General features: G+C 42.4%; 1 protein-coding gene across 1 annotated transcript in view; it reads left to right on the plus strand.

Moving 5' to 3' along the window:
* Positions 1 to 15,639, plus strand: part of LOC138268662 (cathepsin K-like) — a 29,232-nt gene extending 13,593 nt beyond the window's left edge. The window contains exons 4-7 of the mRNA XM_069218533.1: positions 4,250 to 4,468; positions 9,109 to 9,274; positions 9,514 to 9,619; positions 13,535 to 15,639. Coding sequence (XP_069074634.1) covers positions 4,250 to 4,468; positions 9,109 to 9,274; positions 9,514 to 9,619; positions 13,535 to 13,634 — 591 coding nt within the window. The 3' untranslated portion in view covers positions 13,635 to 15,639. The remainder of the gene's footprint in view (positions 1 to 4,249; positions 4,469 to 9,108; positions 9,275 to 9,513; positions 9,620 to 13,534) is intronic.
* The last annotated feature ends 1,724 nt before the right edge of the window (positions 15,640 to 17,363 follow it).

Raw genomic sequence — 17,363 nt, forward strand, 5'->3', positions numbered from 1 at the left:
CCAGAGAGTGTGAGGAGTCTATCCCTACACTTTCCAGTGAACATTTCCCAAAGGAGAGCACCCCAGTGAGATCTGTTCACTTTTCTGGTTACACAAGCCCTCTCAAAAGCTGTGAACCACTTGGTGATGTCATCACCATCTTCAAATTTTGTCACAATCCCTTTGGGGATTTTTAACATGTCAGGAGAATCTCTGACCCTATGTATATTGCTGCCACCATTGATGGGTCCTAGGCCCATCTCTTGTCTTTCCTTTTCTATGGCTAGGAGCTGTCTCTCTAAAGCCAATCTTTTGGCCATCCTGGCTAACAGGAGGTCATCTTCACTGAGAGCATCCTCAGTGATTTCAGAAATGTGGGACCCTCCTGTGAGGGACTCACTATTTCTGACTAACACAGTTGGAGACAGGACTTGAGGGGTCCTGTTCTCCCTATTTAGGACTGGAGGAGGGACATTGGCCTCCAAGTCACTAATTTCTTCCTCTGTGATGTCATCATCAGAGGGGTTGGCTTTTTCAAACTCTGCCAACAGCTCCTGGAGCTGAATTTTGGTAGGTCTGGAGCCAATGGTTATTTTTTTGATATTACAGAGAGACCTTAGCTCCCTCATCTTAAGATGGAGGTAAGGTGTGGTGTCGAGTTCCACCACATTCATCTCTGTATCAGACATTATTTTGCTAAGAGTTGGAAGACTTTTTAAAGAATCTAAAACTGTTTCTAGAATCTAATTTCAAACTTTTAACAAACTTTTTAAACTCTAAAAGACAATGCTAAACAGGGACTTAACACACAAGGCCCTAGCAGGACTTTTATGAATTTAGAAAAATTTCAAATTGCAAAAATGAATTTCTAATGACAATTTTGGAATTTGTCGTGTGATCAGGTATTGGCTGAGTAGTCCAGCAAATGCAAAGTCTTGTACCCCACCGCTGATCCACCAATGTAGGAAGTTGGCTCTGTATGTGCTATTTCAAAGTAAGGAATAGCATGCACAGAGTCCAAGGGTTCCCCTTAGAGGTAAGATAGTGGCAAAAAGAGATAATACTAATGCTCTATTTTGTGGTAGTGTGGTCGAGCAGTAGGCTTATCCAAGGAGTAGTGTTAAGCATTTGTTGTACATACACATAGACAATAAATGAGGTACACACACTCAGAGACAAATCCAGCCAATAGGTTTTTATATAGAAAAATATATTTTCTTAGTTTATTTTAAGAACCACAGGTTCAAATTCTACATGTAATATCTCATTCGAAAGGTATTGCAGGTAAGTACTTTAGGAACTTCAAATCATCAAAATTGCATGTATACTTTTCAAGTTATTCACAAATAGCTGTTTTAAAAGTGGACACTGCAATTTTCACAGTTCCTAGGGGAGGTAAGTATTTGTTAGGTTAACCAGGTAAGTAAGACACTTACAGGGCTTAGTTCTTGGTCCAAGGTAGCCCACCGTTGGGGGTTCAGAGCAACCCCAAAGTCACCACACCAGCAGCTCAGGGCCGGTCAGGTGCAGAGTTCAAAGTGGTGCCCAAAACACATAGGCTAGAATGGAGAGAAGGGGGTGCCCCGGTTCCGGTCTGCTTGCAGGTAAGTACCCGCGTCTTCGGAGGGCAGACCAGAGGGGTTTTGTAGGGCACCGGGGGGGACACAAGCCCACACAGAAATTTCACCCTCAGCAGCGCGGGGGCGGCCGGGTGCAGTGTAGAAACAAGCGTCGGGTTTGTAATGGAAGTCAATGGGAGATCTAGGGGTCTCTTCAGCGCTGCAGGCAGGCAAGGGGGGGGTTCCTCGGGGAAACCTCCACTTGATCAAGGGAGAGGGACTCCTGGGGGTCACTCCTCCAGTGAAAGTCCGGTCCTTCAGGTCCTGGGGGCTGCGGGTGCAGGGTCTCTCCCAGGTGTCGGGACTTAGGATTCAAAGAGTCGCGGTCAGGGGAAGCCTCGGGATTCCCTCTGCAGGCGGCGCTGTGGGGGCTCAGGGGGGACAGGTTTTGGTACTCACAGTCTTAGAGTAGTCCTGGGGTCCCTCCTGAGGTGTTGGATCGCCACCAGCCGAGTCGGGGTCGCCGGGTGCAGTGTTGCAAGTCTCACGCTTCTTGCGGGGAGCTTGCAGGGTTCTTTAAAGCTGCTGGAAACAAAGTTGCAGCTTTTCTTGGAGCAGGTCCGCTGTCCTCGGGAGTTTCTTGTCTTTTCGAAGCCGGGGCAGTCCTCAGAGGATGTCGAGGTCGCTGGTCCCTTTGGAAGGCGTCGCTGGAGCAGGATCTTTGGAAGGCAGGAGACAGGCCGGTGAGTTTCTGGAGCCAAGGCAGTTGTCGTCTTCTGGTCTTCCTCTGCAGGGGTTTTCAGCTAGGCAGTCCTTCTTCTTGTAGTTGCAGGAATCTAATTTTCTAGGGTTCAGGGTAGCCCTTAAATACTAAATTTAAGGGCGTGTTTAGGTCTGGGGGGTTAGTAGCCTATGGCTACTAGCCCTGAGGGTGGGTACACCCTCTTTGTGCCTCCTCCCAAGGGGAGGGGGTCACAATCCTAACCCTATTGGGGAAATCCTCCATCTGCAAGATGGAGGATTTCTAAAAGTTAGAGTCACTTCAGCTCAGGACACCTTAGGGGCTGTCCTGACTGGCCAGTGACTCCTCCTTGTTTTTCTCATTATTTTCTCCGGCCTTGCCGCCAAAAGTGGGGCCTGGCCGGAGGGGGCGGGCAACTCCACTAGCTGGAGTGTCCTGCTGGGTTGGCACAAAGGAGGTGAGCCTTTGAGGCTCACCGCCAGGTGTGACAATTCCTGCCTGGGGGAGGTGTTAGCATCTCCACCCAGTGCAGGCTTTGTTACTGGCCTCAGAGTGACAAAGGCACTCTCCCCATGGGGCCAGCAACATGTCTCGGTTTGTGGCAGGCTGCTAAAACTAGTCAGCCTACACAGATAGTCGGTTAAGTTTCAGGGGGCACCTCTAAGGTGCCCTCTGGGGTGTATTTTACAATAAAATGTACACTGGCATCAGTGTGCATTTATTGTGCTGAGAAGTTTGATACCAAACTTCCCAGTTTTCAGTGTAGCCATTATGGTGCTGTGGAGTTCGTGTTTGACCGACTCCCAGACCATATACTCTTATGGCTACCCTGCACTTACAATGTCTAAGGTTTTGTTTAGACACTGTAGGGGTACCATGCTCATGCACTGGTACCCTCACCTATGGTATAGTGCACCCTGCCTTAGGGCTGTAAGGCCTGCTAGAGGGGTGTCTTACCTATACTGCATAGGCAGTGAGAGGCTGGCATGGCACCCTGAGGGGAGTGCCATGTCGACTTACTCGTTTTGTCCTCACTAGCACACACAAGCTGGCAAGCAGTGTGTCTGTGCTGAGTGAGAGGTCTCCAGGGTGGCATAAGACATGCTGCAGCCCTTAGAGACCTTCCTTGGCATCAGGGCCCTTGGTACTAGAAGTACCAGTTACAAGGGACTTATCTGGATGCCAGGGTCTGCCAATTGTGGATACAAAAGTACAGGTTAGGGAAAGAACACTGGTGCTGGGGCCTGGTTAGCAGGCCTCAGCACACTTTCAATTGTAAACATAGCATCAGCAAAGGCAAAAAGTCAGGGGGCAACCATGCCAAGGAGGCATTTCCTTACAATGAGAGACTATTATACACCAGAGAAGTACACTCTTGTAGTTTTGTCACACTTAGTTCTTTATTTCATACAAGCAACCCACAGATTAGGACGATACTCACTAATACTTTAGATCCAATCATTTCATCCATTAATAATTGAAATCCAGTAGTTTCAATCTACAATATTTCATCTTGGCAACAGTTTCAACCTAAAATATTATTACACCAATGTATTATTACACCAGTTTATTCCAGGACTAAAGTTAGAATAATACTTAATCCAAATCTCGAGTTTTATTGTGATCAATTGCAAAATGAAAGGGATGTCTTTAAAATAATGAATACAAGTTAAATTGGGTGAAAATATTAGCATTTGATATTACAGGTGAACATGTATCTGCCAAACTGATCTAATTTCCCCCATCCTCTTTGTAGACGTTCAATACAGTGAAAATGTTTGTGTAGGTTAAAATTATTACAGGTGGAAGTTTTCCCATATATGTGGACTTCAACGCCTATGTTGTATACCCATTACCAATAAATAAGGACCACTAGACACAAATATTTGATCTGTTTCTCCTGCACTTGAGGTCTGCCAAGCTCATACAAACCCTGAATACTGCTTTTCTGCCTCTGTTTCCTTTAAAGGGCCAGTGCGGGTCATGTTGGGCATTCAGCTCTGTAGGAGCCTTGGAAGGCCAGTTGAAGAGGACAACAGGGAAGCTGGTGGACCTCAGCCCACAGAACCTAGTTGACTGTGTCAAGGAGAACGATGGCTGTGGTGGGGGTTACATGACCAACGCCTTTGCATATGTAAGGGACAACAAGGGCATCGACTCAGAGGTTGCGTATCCCTACATTGGCCAGGTAAGAATCCATTAACAATCGGCACACCACTATGCGTCCTTTTGCTCAGCAACATCTCTTTCTCTAATATAATCAAAGTGGTAGCATTGGTAGCAACACTGGAATCTAAAGTAGCATGAGCATCTCTGGCAGCATCAGTATGCAATGGCGCATTGATATAGAGAACAGCATCTTCATCTATAATGTGATTTCAATCTCTACCTCTCTCCACTACTTATAGCAGCCTCTGCATTTAGAATTCACCTCTATTTAAAGTATCATTTTTACAGTTATCACTTGCAGCACCATTCGCAGCTATGACGGCATTGGTATCTGTAGCAACAATTTAATATGTAGTTTAGATGTAGGTTGCCTCTCCTGTCTCTTGTAATTAAAATATCTACCTTGATCATATAAATCTTTGGTTGGTGGAATGTCTGGGCCAGACTAAACTAGTGCCAGTCCAGAGAGAAGAGCAGCCAGACGAGTCTGCCCAGGAAACGTGGTTTGGTGTAACTGTGCGCAGCTGCTTGTCTGTTGCTTGACTTTGGTGACTTGGAAGATCCTTTCAGAGTATTAAGCCTGCCGGGAAAACGGTTTGGTCAGACCAACACTGCCAAATGTATTCATGTCCCTAAAGCACACTATGCCTCCTCTTCCTGGCTTTAAAGATAAGGTAAGTGGCACACATGGAGGTCTTTGGGACATCCAGAGATATGCTACCTTAGAAACCCTTTGCTAGTGAGCCAGATTAAAAGAAAGTGATGAAGCATTCAGGCCTTCATGAACACCATATGGAAGTAGCTTAAGTAGCTGGTAATGCTAGCCTGGAGACTGGTACCCCTAGCACTACAGGCAGAGGTAGGAACAGAAAGTTAACTGGACTCAGAAAGCCAAGTCTACTCTCGGTAGGTTCCACTGCTTGGCCTTTCCCTCAATTCTCAGGAGCCAATAGGAGGCTGGAGGCTTGTGATGGCCCCAGTGGGGTGGTGAGGGGTACATGATCAATTTCATGATATCTTAGCAGTGAAGATGTGCATAATGTCAAATCCACCACCCCTGACATTTTGGGAAAAATGTAATTCATAAGGAACTTAGATATAACCCTGTTTGTCCATTGATGAACAACTGACTATAGTACGAAATACGTACGATAACACTGCTCCTCATTATGGTGCATTTTTTTCTTTTTTTCCATTGCTCTAGTTCAGTTATTGTCTCCAGAGTGCTTAGCAGTACAAATCATATGTACTGCGTGTGCTTTTATTTTTTGTATATTGTTGGCCCTTTTATGCTCTGGGTTATAATTCTATTTTTCACTCCATTTTAGCATCTCTAGTAGCACTTTTGCTTTATTATTTGCTCTGGCTGCCAAAAGGATATGAACCTTGCTGTTGAAGTTTAGGGAATCCTGGGCAGTACCACATTTTGACTATGCAGCTTTCTTGTAGCAAAATTTATTTTAAAACCTTCAGTTTGTCTGTGGCATAGTCTTTAATCCCACAAGGGATGTGAAGGGTTCAGAGGTACAAAGAATAAGGCAGTCCCAAGGACTGTACAACCCATGTTCCCTGGCAATCGTCAGTTCAGTGATAATCACAGGGAGGCAAAACAGCTCTCCTTGGTGCACCTTTGAAACGAAGTCCTGAGGCGGTGGAGGTGTGAGTTATGGTGGCGGAACCACGTTAATTATGTGATTATGCTGTGTATTCCACTGAAATATGAACCTGCCATATTCGCACATAATCCATTAACCTGCTGCATAATTTGCAGATTGTAGAAAAAACATTATTTCTCGCTCAACCCTTTGCTGAGAAATAGTTGTCATGTGTAAAACGGACTTAACAGTCAAGTAATACTACCACAAAATATGTTGCATTACACTGCACAAATTGGTCGAACCCTGCTGCATAATTCCAGTGGCCTTAGATATGATTAAGACGCAAACTGGGCAATGGACAGTCACACACCCGAGCACAACAAAACAACCAGTAAACTCTTCCGGTATTCATAACCATACAGTAATGGTCTAGGCATACCCATGACAGGGTCTCGCCTGCCACTATTAACAATCACTAAACAAAGCATTACTCAGCTAAACCATATGCTACACCTTTGTACGGCATAGGATTCATATTTAAACACGGAAACACAAATGTCAAAACACCTTGAATCAAGCCACGAATAATTTCAAATTCTGATGTAATATAAGGTTACATGACATGCCACAACATGCATTGTGCACTTTCGCTATACAAATTTAAGACCTGGTACAGAACTCCAAAGAGGAAAGCAGAATGCAGAGATGGAACAAGTATGATTCCTTCTTGAATTGTAGGCCACCTAGGCACCGCTTACTCGTTCTCACTAAATCTTTGTACTGGTTTACGTCCTAACCCATTTTAGAGGTAGAATTGTAAAACTGTAATTTCCATACACATCCTTTAAGGACTATGCACCAAATGGTCCCAGGACCAATTAGGGTTTAAAAGGTGAGTGGTCTTTTTACACCTTGAGGACATTGCCTGAGCCCCATATAGGACTTCTTGAAGTTTCTCAACAGTAAAGGCACATGCCTGTTGCTTTAAGAAAAAGGTTGAACAGTATTTGCTGGGTCGGCCTGGGCCTGCCTCTGTTCATACAGGTTCATTTGCAAATCGAGACCAGGGTACTTGGGAAGCATGCATACGCATTTGCAACTTGCACGCTGCGAGTTATAAATATCTACGCTCCCTTTTATGAACTGAAGCTGAAATGTTAAGTTACAGGTCCTGCGATATTGAATTGTGAGAGCAAAGCAACCTTCATAAGCATCCTGGGCCCACTGAAGCTACAAAGCAGTGTACACTATTATACTATGGGGAAATAAGGCATATGTTTTAGTGTATGGGAGGCATATTGGGACTCACAAAAGCCTTTTAGTGCATTCTTAGAAAGTAGTTTTCTATTAAATTTGTAACAATCGTATTTCTGTACCCTTTCTATTCTGATAATATACAGAGATATAACTATTCTTCTGCTTCCAGAATTTCCCCAAGTAGGAGATGGATATTTGAGTCACCCAATTTGCTCACAAAACCTTACCTCTGCAGTCTTCTACCATGATACGTTGGGACTGAAACACACACAAAATTGGAAATGTAATATTGCAGGTTTCCTCCTATGTTTCGAATAAATTTCATGTGTTTTGAGTTTACAAAGGTTTCTAGGTATAAACAAGGGAATCTGTGATTGCAGCAGATTCCCAGAAGTACTCTTCGATAATTACTGATAAGTCACATTTACAGTATTGCAAAAGCATTTTATCAAGTGGAGTTCTACACAATGTGCAATAATGGACGTAAAAATGTTAATTATGATTTCAATTGCACTTCAAATTATTTTTGCATCACAGGGAAAATGTGCTTACATTTAGAAAAAACACTTCCCCTCGACCCAGGCTATTTTTTAGTGTGTTCCCTTCTGAGTCCTACCTTAGAAATTGATTTACTCGTGCCTTTGACAAACCTCGGACTGTTTCAAAGTTTCGAATCGGCTGAGGCTAAAGTTATTAAGTACCAACTAACATACAAACAAGCACACCCAAGGTCATTCCCAATTCTGAGGGCATCGCTGCTCCGAGTCCCAAGTCTAGCAATTGCAAGATGTGAGAAAAACGTTTCCAAGTGTAAAACCACCATTTGTGAACAGCAATAGCAGCCGTACGGTTAAAGCTAGCTCGCTCGCTCTCTCTCTCTCTCTCTCTCTCTATATATATATATATATATATCTATATAGATATATATATATATATATATATATATATATATATATAGCATTGATCTACAAACAGGCACTTTTCATTATGAGTTACACAGTATCACAACTCATTGTGAGTAGCATGGTCTCCAACCCAAGGTACCGGTAACCCTGGGGAGGCAGAGTTACTGAGGGTTAGAAGTGATGCTCTGAAGTTCCACTAAAAAAAATGATGAATTACCAGGGAATCAGTAGTTTTGTCTAATTCTCCAGTAAATCCTCATATTGACTAGGAGTTTCTCACAGAGATTTTGGCTATCTTTCCCAGATGAAGCATGTCAAACTTTGCAAATGCTCCGCCACTGAGTGGCACTACATATGGTGCTTTTCGAAGTAACATTTTGGACCCTCTGAGCAGGAAACAATTTTTGTTTTGAAATCTGCAAATATGCAGCAGACAATGAATTAAGTTCAAGTAAGGTAAATCCATAAATATGTAACAAATGCTGGCACTGCAGAATCATAATTCCAGCCCTCCTTGAGCTATGGTTGTTTGAGGGTGTGCCAGGCTGTGCTAGGGCACCGTGGAATGTTTGGGATGGCACTGGACATAGCTAGAGATTGTTACAAAGCTGAAGGATAAATCAGACAGGCGCATACTAGGCCGGATTAACGAGGAAGTTTAACGTATGATTCCAGAAAGGAGTATTAACAATGAATCACAACTATTATTTTGCGCTGGTTACTGACTGTTGGGCTGCGCTAGTGGTACTCAGAGTTTACAAAGTGACACCTTCGTCTAGATCAGACACTGATGTCCACACATGCAACAATATACCTAATATTTATGGCTAGAGTTTCCAACATAGTATTAACAAATGACTTCTCTTTCCATCACTTTCAAACGGCCTCCTACTCTACAGGATGAACAATGCAGGTACGACACCACAGGAAGGGCGGCCAAGTGCAAAGGTTTCAAGGAGATCCCAGTGGGGAGTGAGAAAGTCTTGAAGAAGGCTGTGGCACGGGTTGGGCCTGTGTCTGTGGGCATCGACGCAGGCCTATCCTCATTCCAATTCTATAGTGAAGGTGAGGTGGACAATTCTTACAATGGGCCTCTGAGCATCACATATTAATATTAAAACATTAACTATTCATCCAGTGAGGGAGCTATTATTTTGTATGTTGGGGGGGGGCAGTATGTTTGCTATGTAAGGAGAGGAACTACAAATCTTCGTGTTCGCAAACATCCCTGTGAAATTGTGATTTTGTTTAATGGTGCTGGGTATAATACATCATCTAATCTTTCTGATCTAACTGCCTTGCAGGTGTGTACTATGATCCAGAGTGCAATGGTACCGACATTAATCATGCTGTTCTCGTTGTGGGCTACGGAATACAGAAGAAGGCAAAGCACTGGATTGTTAAGAACAGGTAAGGCAGGGCATGCTAAACCAGAGCCAGAAGCAGAAATCAATAGTTCTAGAAATCACAATAACAAACTCTATGTGAGATATGAGAGGGTGAGTTAAGATACATATGGGTAGAGTGCCATGGCAAACAGGGCACAAACATGCCCCTTTAGATGATTCTCAGCTGCTTCAATACAGAGTACATACCAACATTCACATTTGAGGCAATATGTTTTTTTAGAGGGACGTCTGCATAGCTGTACCTCCAATGACAGAATGATATTGGAGCATAATAGGATAACTTGATGCCTATGGAACGCTGTAGGAGCTTTACAGAAAAATGTCTTTCAATTCACCCACTCACCGTCTGACAGTGCCCAAAACACTGCAACTTTGCTGATCCACCAACAATGAGAACATCATCTCCCATTTTAGGGCTTACACAGGAGTCAGATTGTGCGTGGTTTGATCATTTTGTATGCAAGAAATACAGTTGGGGCCAGATGTAGCAAAGGTTTAGCGACTCGCAAACGGCGAAAAACGCTGTTTGCGAGTCGCTAAAGCCACTTTGCTATGTTGAAATGCATTTTGCGAGTCGGAACCGACTCGCAAAATGCATTTCCGAGTCGCAAATAGGAAGGGGTGTTCCCTTCCTATTTGCGAGTCGCAATGGTATGCATTTTCATTTAAATGAAAGCGCAGTTACCATCCACTTGAAGTGGATGGTAACCCAGGCGCAAACGGGAAGGGGTCCCCATGGGACCTCTTCCCCTTTGTGTCTGGCACTAAAAATAATTTATTAGGGCAGGCAGTGGTCCAATGGACCACTACCTGCCCTGAAAAATACCGAAACAAAAGGTTTCGGTTTATTTTTCAAAGTGCAGCTCGTTTTCCTTTAAGGAAAACGGGTTGCACTTTGAAAAAAAAAACTGCTTTATTTAAAAGCAGTCACGGACATGGTGGTCTGCTGTTCCCAGCAGGCCACCATCCCCGTGAGTGCCCTGAATCGCTATGGGGTCGCAAATTGCGACCCACCTCATTAATATTAATGAGGTGGGTCTTTGCGACCCCATAGCGACTCGCAGAAGGTGTCTGAGACACCTTTCTGCATTCCAAATTGCGAGTTGCAATTTGCGAGTCGCTGGGTTCGCAAATTGCAAGTCGCAATTTGGAATAATGCTACATCTGGCCCTTAGTTCCTTATCTACATACTAGATGAGAAGGGTTACTAATAATTCATTATCAATGCATGATTTAGGTAGGGTCAAGCAAGAGTTTTTTTCTGGTTCACAAGATGTTCTGGATGCAGTGGGCTCTCTAATTGTAGATGGATTTAGCCATGTTTGAAGCATCTGATCAAACTTTGTACGAGGTGGAAAAGGTGTAGTCAGTTCAGTACTTGCATGCAAGGCTGGAAGAGAGTTAAATGAGCTTATTTATACTTGAGACACACGAGGTATGTCAGGATTCATACCTATGAAAAGGCTAGACAAGAAATAATATCACTGTGAAAAATAGTTTTTATAAGTTCTCCTATCAGCATTAACTGAATTCATTTTCTTAAGAAGTCATTTATACCCTAACAAACCACTACAGTGGAAACAGGGGAATCTGAGGCATTCGTTTCTAAATTCTTTTTATAAAAGAAAAAGAAAGGAAGCTTTATAGGGCATACCTTTATAAGGTTGAACAACTGAGACTTAACCATCCAGGTAGACAGTGAATCCCCTGCCTTACAAAAGACCCGTGGAGGCAGTTGCTGCATCAGTTCATTTTGTTGAGGTGTCAGGGTCCTAATTTATGTGAGTAACCATATTGTTTACGTTGCCAAGCTGGAGCGTGGTTCCTTATGAGCAGTAAACGTTCACAAGGTGGAGCACAAGGGGATTACAAGTAAGCTACTTTTCCTTCTCCATTGTGAGATCATCATTGCCAGTCATATTTCCCACATAGAATCACACCACCACTTTAAAAAACTGTGAGAAAGAGAATAGGCTAAAAGTATTAATAAATATAAGATTTATCAGCCAAACATATTTCCCATATAGAATCCAGCCAGTTGGGTATCTTTGTGAAGTTACAATCTAGAAAATAATTTCTAGAAAATGTTTTCATAACTCATCAAAAAGCTGCTAGAATTTTCTGATTTTGTAATCTTGTTTTCATTATGTAGTAGTATATAGTAGTATAACATTCTTGACATCAAAAGACAGGAGTGATCCTATCTGCTGAGTCTGGTTTGAAAGAAGGCTGCCTGAGATATTGTTTGATAACATGGAAATCTGATGAATGATGAAATAGTAATTATTGGGAAGACTTAAGCTTTTGAGTGATTTTTCCAAATGTTCTGGGACTGTGATTAAGCCAAGCACCTGCATTAAAGTCACCTTTCACAGATAACATAACATATTCCAGAAGGCTGACTAAAACAACATGGCCACTATACATGTTTGAAAGTCCAAGAACCTGTAACAAGAACTGAAAGATCGGGTTTGAAAAACAAAGTAGATGATGATCTTCAGAACGTATAGCTGTTATTGGACCGATAGATCTAACTGGAGTTAATGGGCATGAAATGTCCAGATAATATAAAGTTAAGTAAGGAATTTGGCAGATTTGATAAGTGACTAGATAAATATCGGTAAAATTGGTATGTAATTGGTCTTTCCAGAGGATGGAAACAAACTAATTTACTTCAGACTTACAACTTTTATCTAGGTCAGTGGTTCCTAACCTGTGGTCCGGGGACCCCTGAGGGTCCGCGAAGTCTCCTCAGGGGGTCCACCACTGTATTCAAAATGAAATAATATTAACAGATTAGCTCCCAGCAGCCAGTGGAAGGGGTCCCTGGATTCTAATAATGATTCAATGGGGGTCCCTGGGTTCCAGTAATGATAAAGTGGGGGTCCACAGAAGTCAAAAGGTCGGGAACCACTGATCTAGGTCTTGATTAGTCAAGTTGAGATTCGATTACACATAAGCATGTCGCGAGCATACTGATTGATGGAGATCCACAGCTCGAAATAAGGTTACTATGCTGCTCAAAATTTAAATGAAAGGTTCTGGGTAACAAACACCCCTAGTGAACGTGGCTCTGGCTGGAAGTGGAGGGGATTGAAAGTAATGTATCTGGATGTACCGTGTATGAATAAAGAGGAGAGAAAGAATCAAAACTCACAGAGGCCTTCCTCTTCCTACCCAGGTGTGCACTGGGGAATGTCAATAATTCCCCCATTGACTACACTGTGAAAGGAAGCTGAGAGATCTTCTTATAAGAGTTAACAACTATTCCCACCTTTGGAGGCCCTGCTCAAGTTTATAAACTACATCACGCTCCCAGGAGGAGAGTTCTCGAAATTGGAAATTAAACTTTCTTAATACCTTAGGAACTCTGAATCCCCAGAACAGCAAAGAAGGCACTTCTGTGCCATAATGCCTTCAAGATACCTGCTTTGGCCAAGTTGAAATGATATAGCAGAGCAAAACTGCAGGTGTCTCTGGATTATGACCATGTTAGGACTGTGATCTGTATATGTCTATCAATGATATGCAGGCCTTGAGCTTGATGGTCAAGCAATCATAGACTCTCAACTGAATATTCTTGAACATGATGTGCAGATGTAGACAGATCATTAGCTGTGGTGCATCACTGGCTATCTTTGGCCAATCTGCATAATGATAGACATCTCATTAGCTATCGTTCAGAATGGTGAGTTGTGATATACAACAAACTGACTATCACTGAGCAGGATGTGAAGGGGTAGACAAGTGATTGCCTTCAGCAGAGATATGCATCTCTCTGACTACTGTTGAGGTGGTTTTGCAGATGTAGACGACATATTAGCTGGCCCTGGGCATACTATGTGTATACATAAAGACAATTTGTGAATATATATTTTATCCTATAACCAAACTTTTCTATTTCTTCATACCACAGCTGGGGAGAGGACTGGGGCAACAAGGGCTACATCCTGATGGCCAGGAACAAGCAGAATGCCTGTGGGATTGCCAATCTGGCCAGCTACCCCAAGATGTGAATCTGTTGCACAAATGATAGAGCATGTCCTGGGCCAAGAAGCAGAATACAGACCAAATTTTGTGATCCATGTTTTCTTGTTTATGTGTGCATGTGTGTCCATCCAGTTAACTTCTGTTTGGATCTGTGTGCCACTAGTGATTATCAGTGTAAGCCTTATTGCCATCCATACGGATTTTGTTTCTCCAGTATATACCTCTAATTTACCTTTATTCCTCCATTCACTCCATATAAATCCAGTTTCCAGTGTTACACTGATAATGCACCCACTTTTCTCTCTACTTTATCATCTTGAAGTCCTGTGATTTTACTGTACCTCCACTCAAAGTTGACATATCCCTTTTTTCACAGTTCACCTGTCCAATTCTGCACCCCGTCTGTCCCTGTACCTTTAGTTCAGATGTCACTCCACCTCTGTTTCGCCTCTAGCGGCGCCTTAATTTCTTCTCTTCAAGTACCATCAGGCATCTTAAGTTTACATAAGTGTACCACAAGTTCACATCTGTGTACCTCCAGATTGCCACCATTTCAAATTGTGTTTTTGGAAAATTGTAACATAATCAAAGTAAAGAGATGAAAAGACCGAAAAATGTGAAAGTATTTGTCTGAGTTCAATCAATTTATCGTGAGGAGAACTCATGGGTAGCTAATTACCTCTCACAAGGAAAGATCACAATGCAGCAGTGCCTTTCAATTACAAAGAGCTCATGGCACCAATTGTTTTGTACAACAAAAAGCTGACCTGGTAGAAATCCTCTTCTCTTAGAAAGAGCACACTGAGCCTTTCCCCTTGTATCATGAAGAGCTCACAGCCCCAGTTCCTTTATGAAAAATTCATGGCGCCAATTATTTTCAATCACGAGGAGTCACTACAAATCTCCTATCACTAAGAGCACACAACGCCTTTTTCTTTCTTTCAGGAAGAGCTCACCGTTCAGCTATCATCTTATATCATAAACAGCTCAACGGGTGATAATCAACATTTTTCACAAGAGGTTCAGTGCTGTTATTCACTCCTACCATGAAGAGTGCACACAGCCACAATGCCCTTCTATGAGAAGGAGCTAACGGAATGGCAAACCCTTCAAAGCACAAAAAGGGCAAAGTGCCAATCCTCCTCTATAATGAAGATCTCCAATCCTCTTATAGCATGAAGAACGTGTGTACCAATCCCATTGTAACAGGAGGGCCTTGCATGGCAACAATCCGTTCTATCATGAAGAACTCACTGTGACAATCAGCTTTTAATGCGAAAAGCGCACTGCGCTAATCCCTCTTGATCATGAAGAGCTCACAGCACGAATCCCTTTCTATCACGAAACGCTAAATCGAAGCAAATCCCTTCTTTCAGGAATAGCTGACAGGACTTCAAGATCACAGAACTCAAATCTCATCCTATCCCGGAGATCATATGGTGCTAATCAGCAAGTGGGTGATTGGGCTTGATTTAGCCACCAAGTGAGGAAGATTTGCTATTTTCACTAACCTAATGGGCACATTTGCAATAAATACATCTTTTCAAAATACTGTCACAATGGCCATATATTTTAGGCATATTACAACTACTGTACCTTCGAAGCCAGTAGAGTGGCAGACACTACTACATATTTGGAGGAATAAAAAGGACTTGTCCTACCAGTGAATGCCTAGTTCTAAAAAAGAGGACATTTCTTGTTTCATGTGAGTAACTCGTAATCTGTTGAGCATCACACAGAAATAGGAACTCATCCCGGAATGTTTTGCCCGTGTTTGGTATTATTTCTGGGCAAGGTGTGTCATGCAGCTGGTCTGACCCAAAATTCACACTTTGTACCGATTTATGTTCAATTTTTTCGTGTTCTGATTGTAATGAGAGTAGGAAACTGAACGTGCTAGCCATGAAAGATGTGCACTTTATTTCTAACTTTAGCAACGTGTGTTCTCTCACTTAGGTTCTTTGTAACTGTATTTTTACAAAAGTCATGAAAATTTGATTTTTTTATTGTATTAAAAAAAATCCCTGCCCACCTCTTGTCTATTTTGTTCATTGTGCACTTCATTTCCAAGGTATGCCGTGGCATTGGAATAAGAGAAAAGTTACTGAGCTGATGCCACGGAGGGGTTATCACATCGTTCTCGATAAGGGGTGAATGCCCGCTAGGGCTGTGCAAACGGATGGTCTTTCGCCATACAGCTGAGTGAGACTGAAATCAGGCAATTCATTGACCAGGCTCACCTGGAAGACTGAAGGGCTGGGAGAAGGAAAGTAACAGACTTGCCTGCTTCTGAAAGCAAATAATAACCAAGCTGAGATGGTGATAAACCTGGGTCACTCAGAAGTTCAGACGTTCTAAAATGCTATGAAATCTGAACATCGATGCGTAACTCAACACAACTCTACACCATAACATCACATATGTTATGATAAATCACACGGATGAAGACTGCTGACAATATGGGAGGCCATATAATGACAATGGGGAGCTTACTTAATATCACAAATGACACTGATGCCAACGTATAACCTCACAGCTGACATGACGTTATGGTGATGATCATTGTTGATATCACAAGTGGCACTTACAACCCTACTAATACCACAACCAACATCACAAAATAACACTGACCACGGTGCGCTTGACAAAAGAAACTGGTGAATGACCACAAATTCACTACTGCGCAAATGCTGTTGATAGCCACTGATGTCACTACAAAAAGAGATCTCAGTACAAAAGACATTGAGTCAGATGTACGAAGCAATTTAGCATTTTTTAACAGGCTGAATCGCATTTTCGGCCGTAAAGAAATGCTAAATAGCCTTTTGACCTGTACGAAGGCCATTTGGGAATCGCAAAATGCGATTTCTACCCCAGTACAAATCGTATTAAGCAATACCCAAATAGGAAATCGCAAATAGGGATTTTCTAGTTACGATTTCCTATGCACATGTACAAAGCGGTTCCTAAATGCAAATTGGGCACTTAGGAAATGCTATTACAATCGACTCAAAGTTGATGGTAATCATGTGCAACTGAAGAAAAAAAAAAACACTCCAAAATGTTTTTTGTTTTTTTAAAGTGCAATAAAGCGCACACATGCCACTACGGCATGTTGGCGCTTTACATGTGCACCACTTTTTTCAGGGTGCAGCAACGAGGGGTCTTAGGTTGAAGGTCACCCTGGCTTTAGCATTTCCTAATTTGTGATTTCCTATTAGGGTATTGCAAATTAGGAAATGCTAAAACATTCGTACCTATGGGCCTTTAAGCTAATAGGAACGTATAGTTTGATATTACCTAAATAACGATTTCCTAATAGCGATTCCTACACTGTAGGCATCGCTATTAGGGAATCTATATATTTGTACATACTATTTTGCATTTCCTAAATAGCGATTTCTAAGGAGGCGCTATTTACGAAATGCAAAAAAAGTATTTTGTACATCTGGCCCATTGACTACTAATAAAATCACAGCCAACATCACAATTGGCACTGATACCTACATTCGTAGCCTGCACAAGTAATGATGTTGATAACCAGTGACATCAAAAACAACACTTGCTATACTGAAAGTACATATCTCAGTTTATGATTTAAAGGTTACTATTTTCACGGGTGCTTCCGTCTGTTTTCAGTTTAGCACTACTGCTATGGACAGCCTCTTTACCAAAGACTTGGATACCATTTGGGTTAGCTCTTTGGTCAGTCAAGTCTCATACAATACCATAGTCTTGAATCCCCTAAAACAGTG

The sequence above is a fragment of the Pleurodeles waltl genome, chromosome 12 (assembly GCF_031143425.1).
Source record: "Pleurodeles waltl isolate 20211129_DDA chromosome 12, aPleWal1.hap1.20221129, whole genome shotgun sequence".
Classification (NCBI taxonomy): Eukaryota; Metazoa; Chordata; class Amphibia; order Caudata; family Salamandridae; genus Pleurodeles; species Pleurodeles waltl.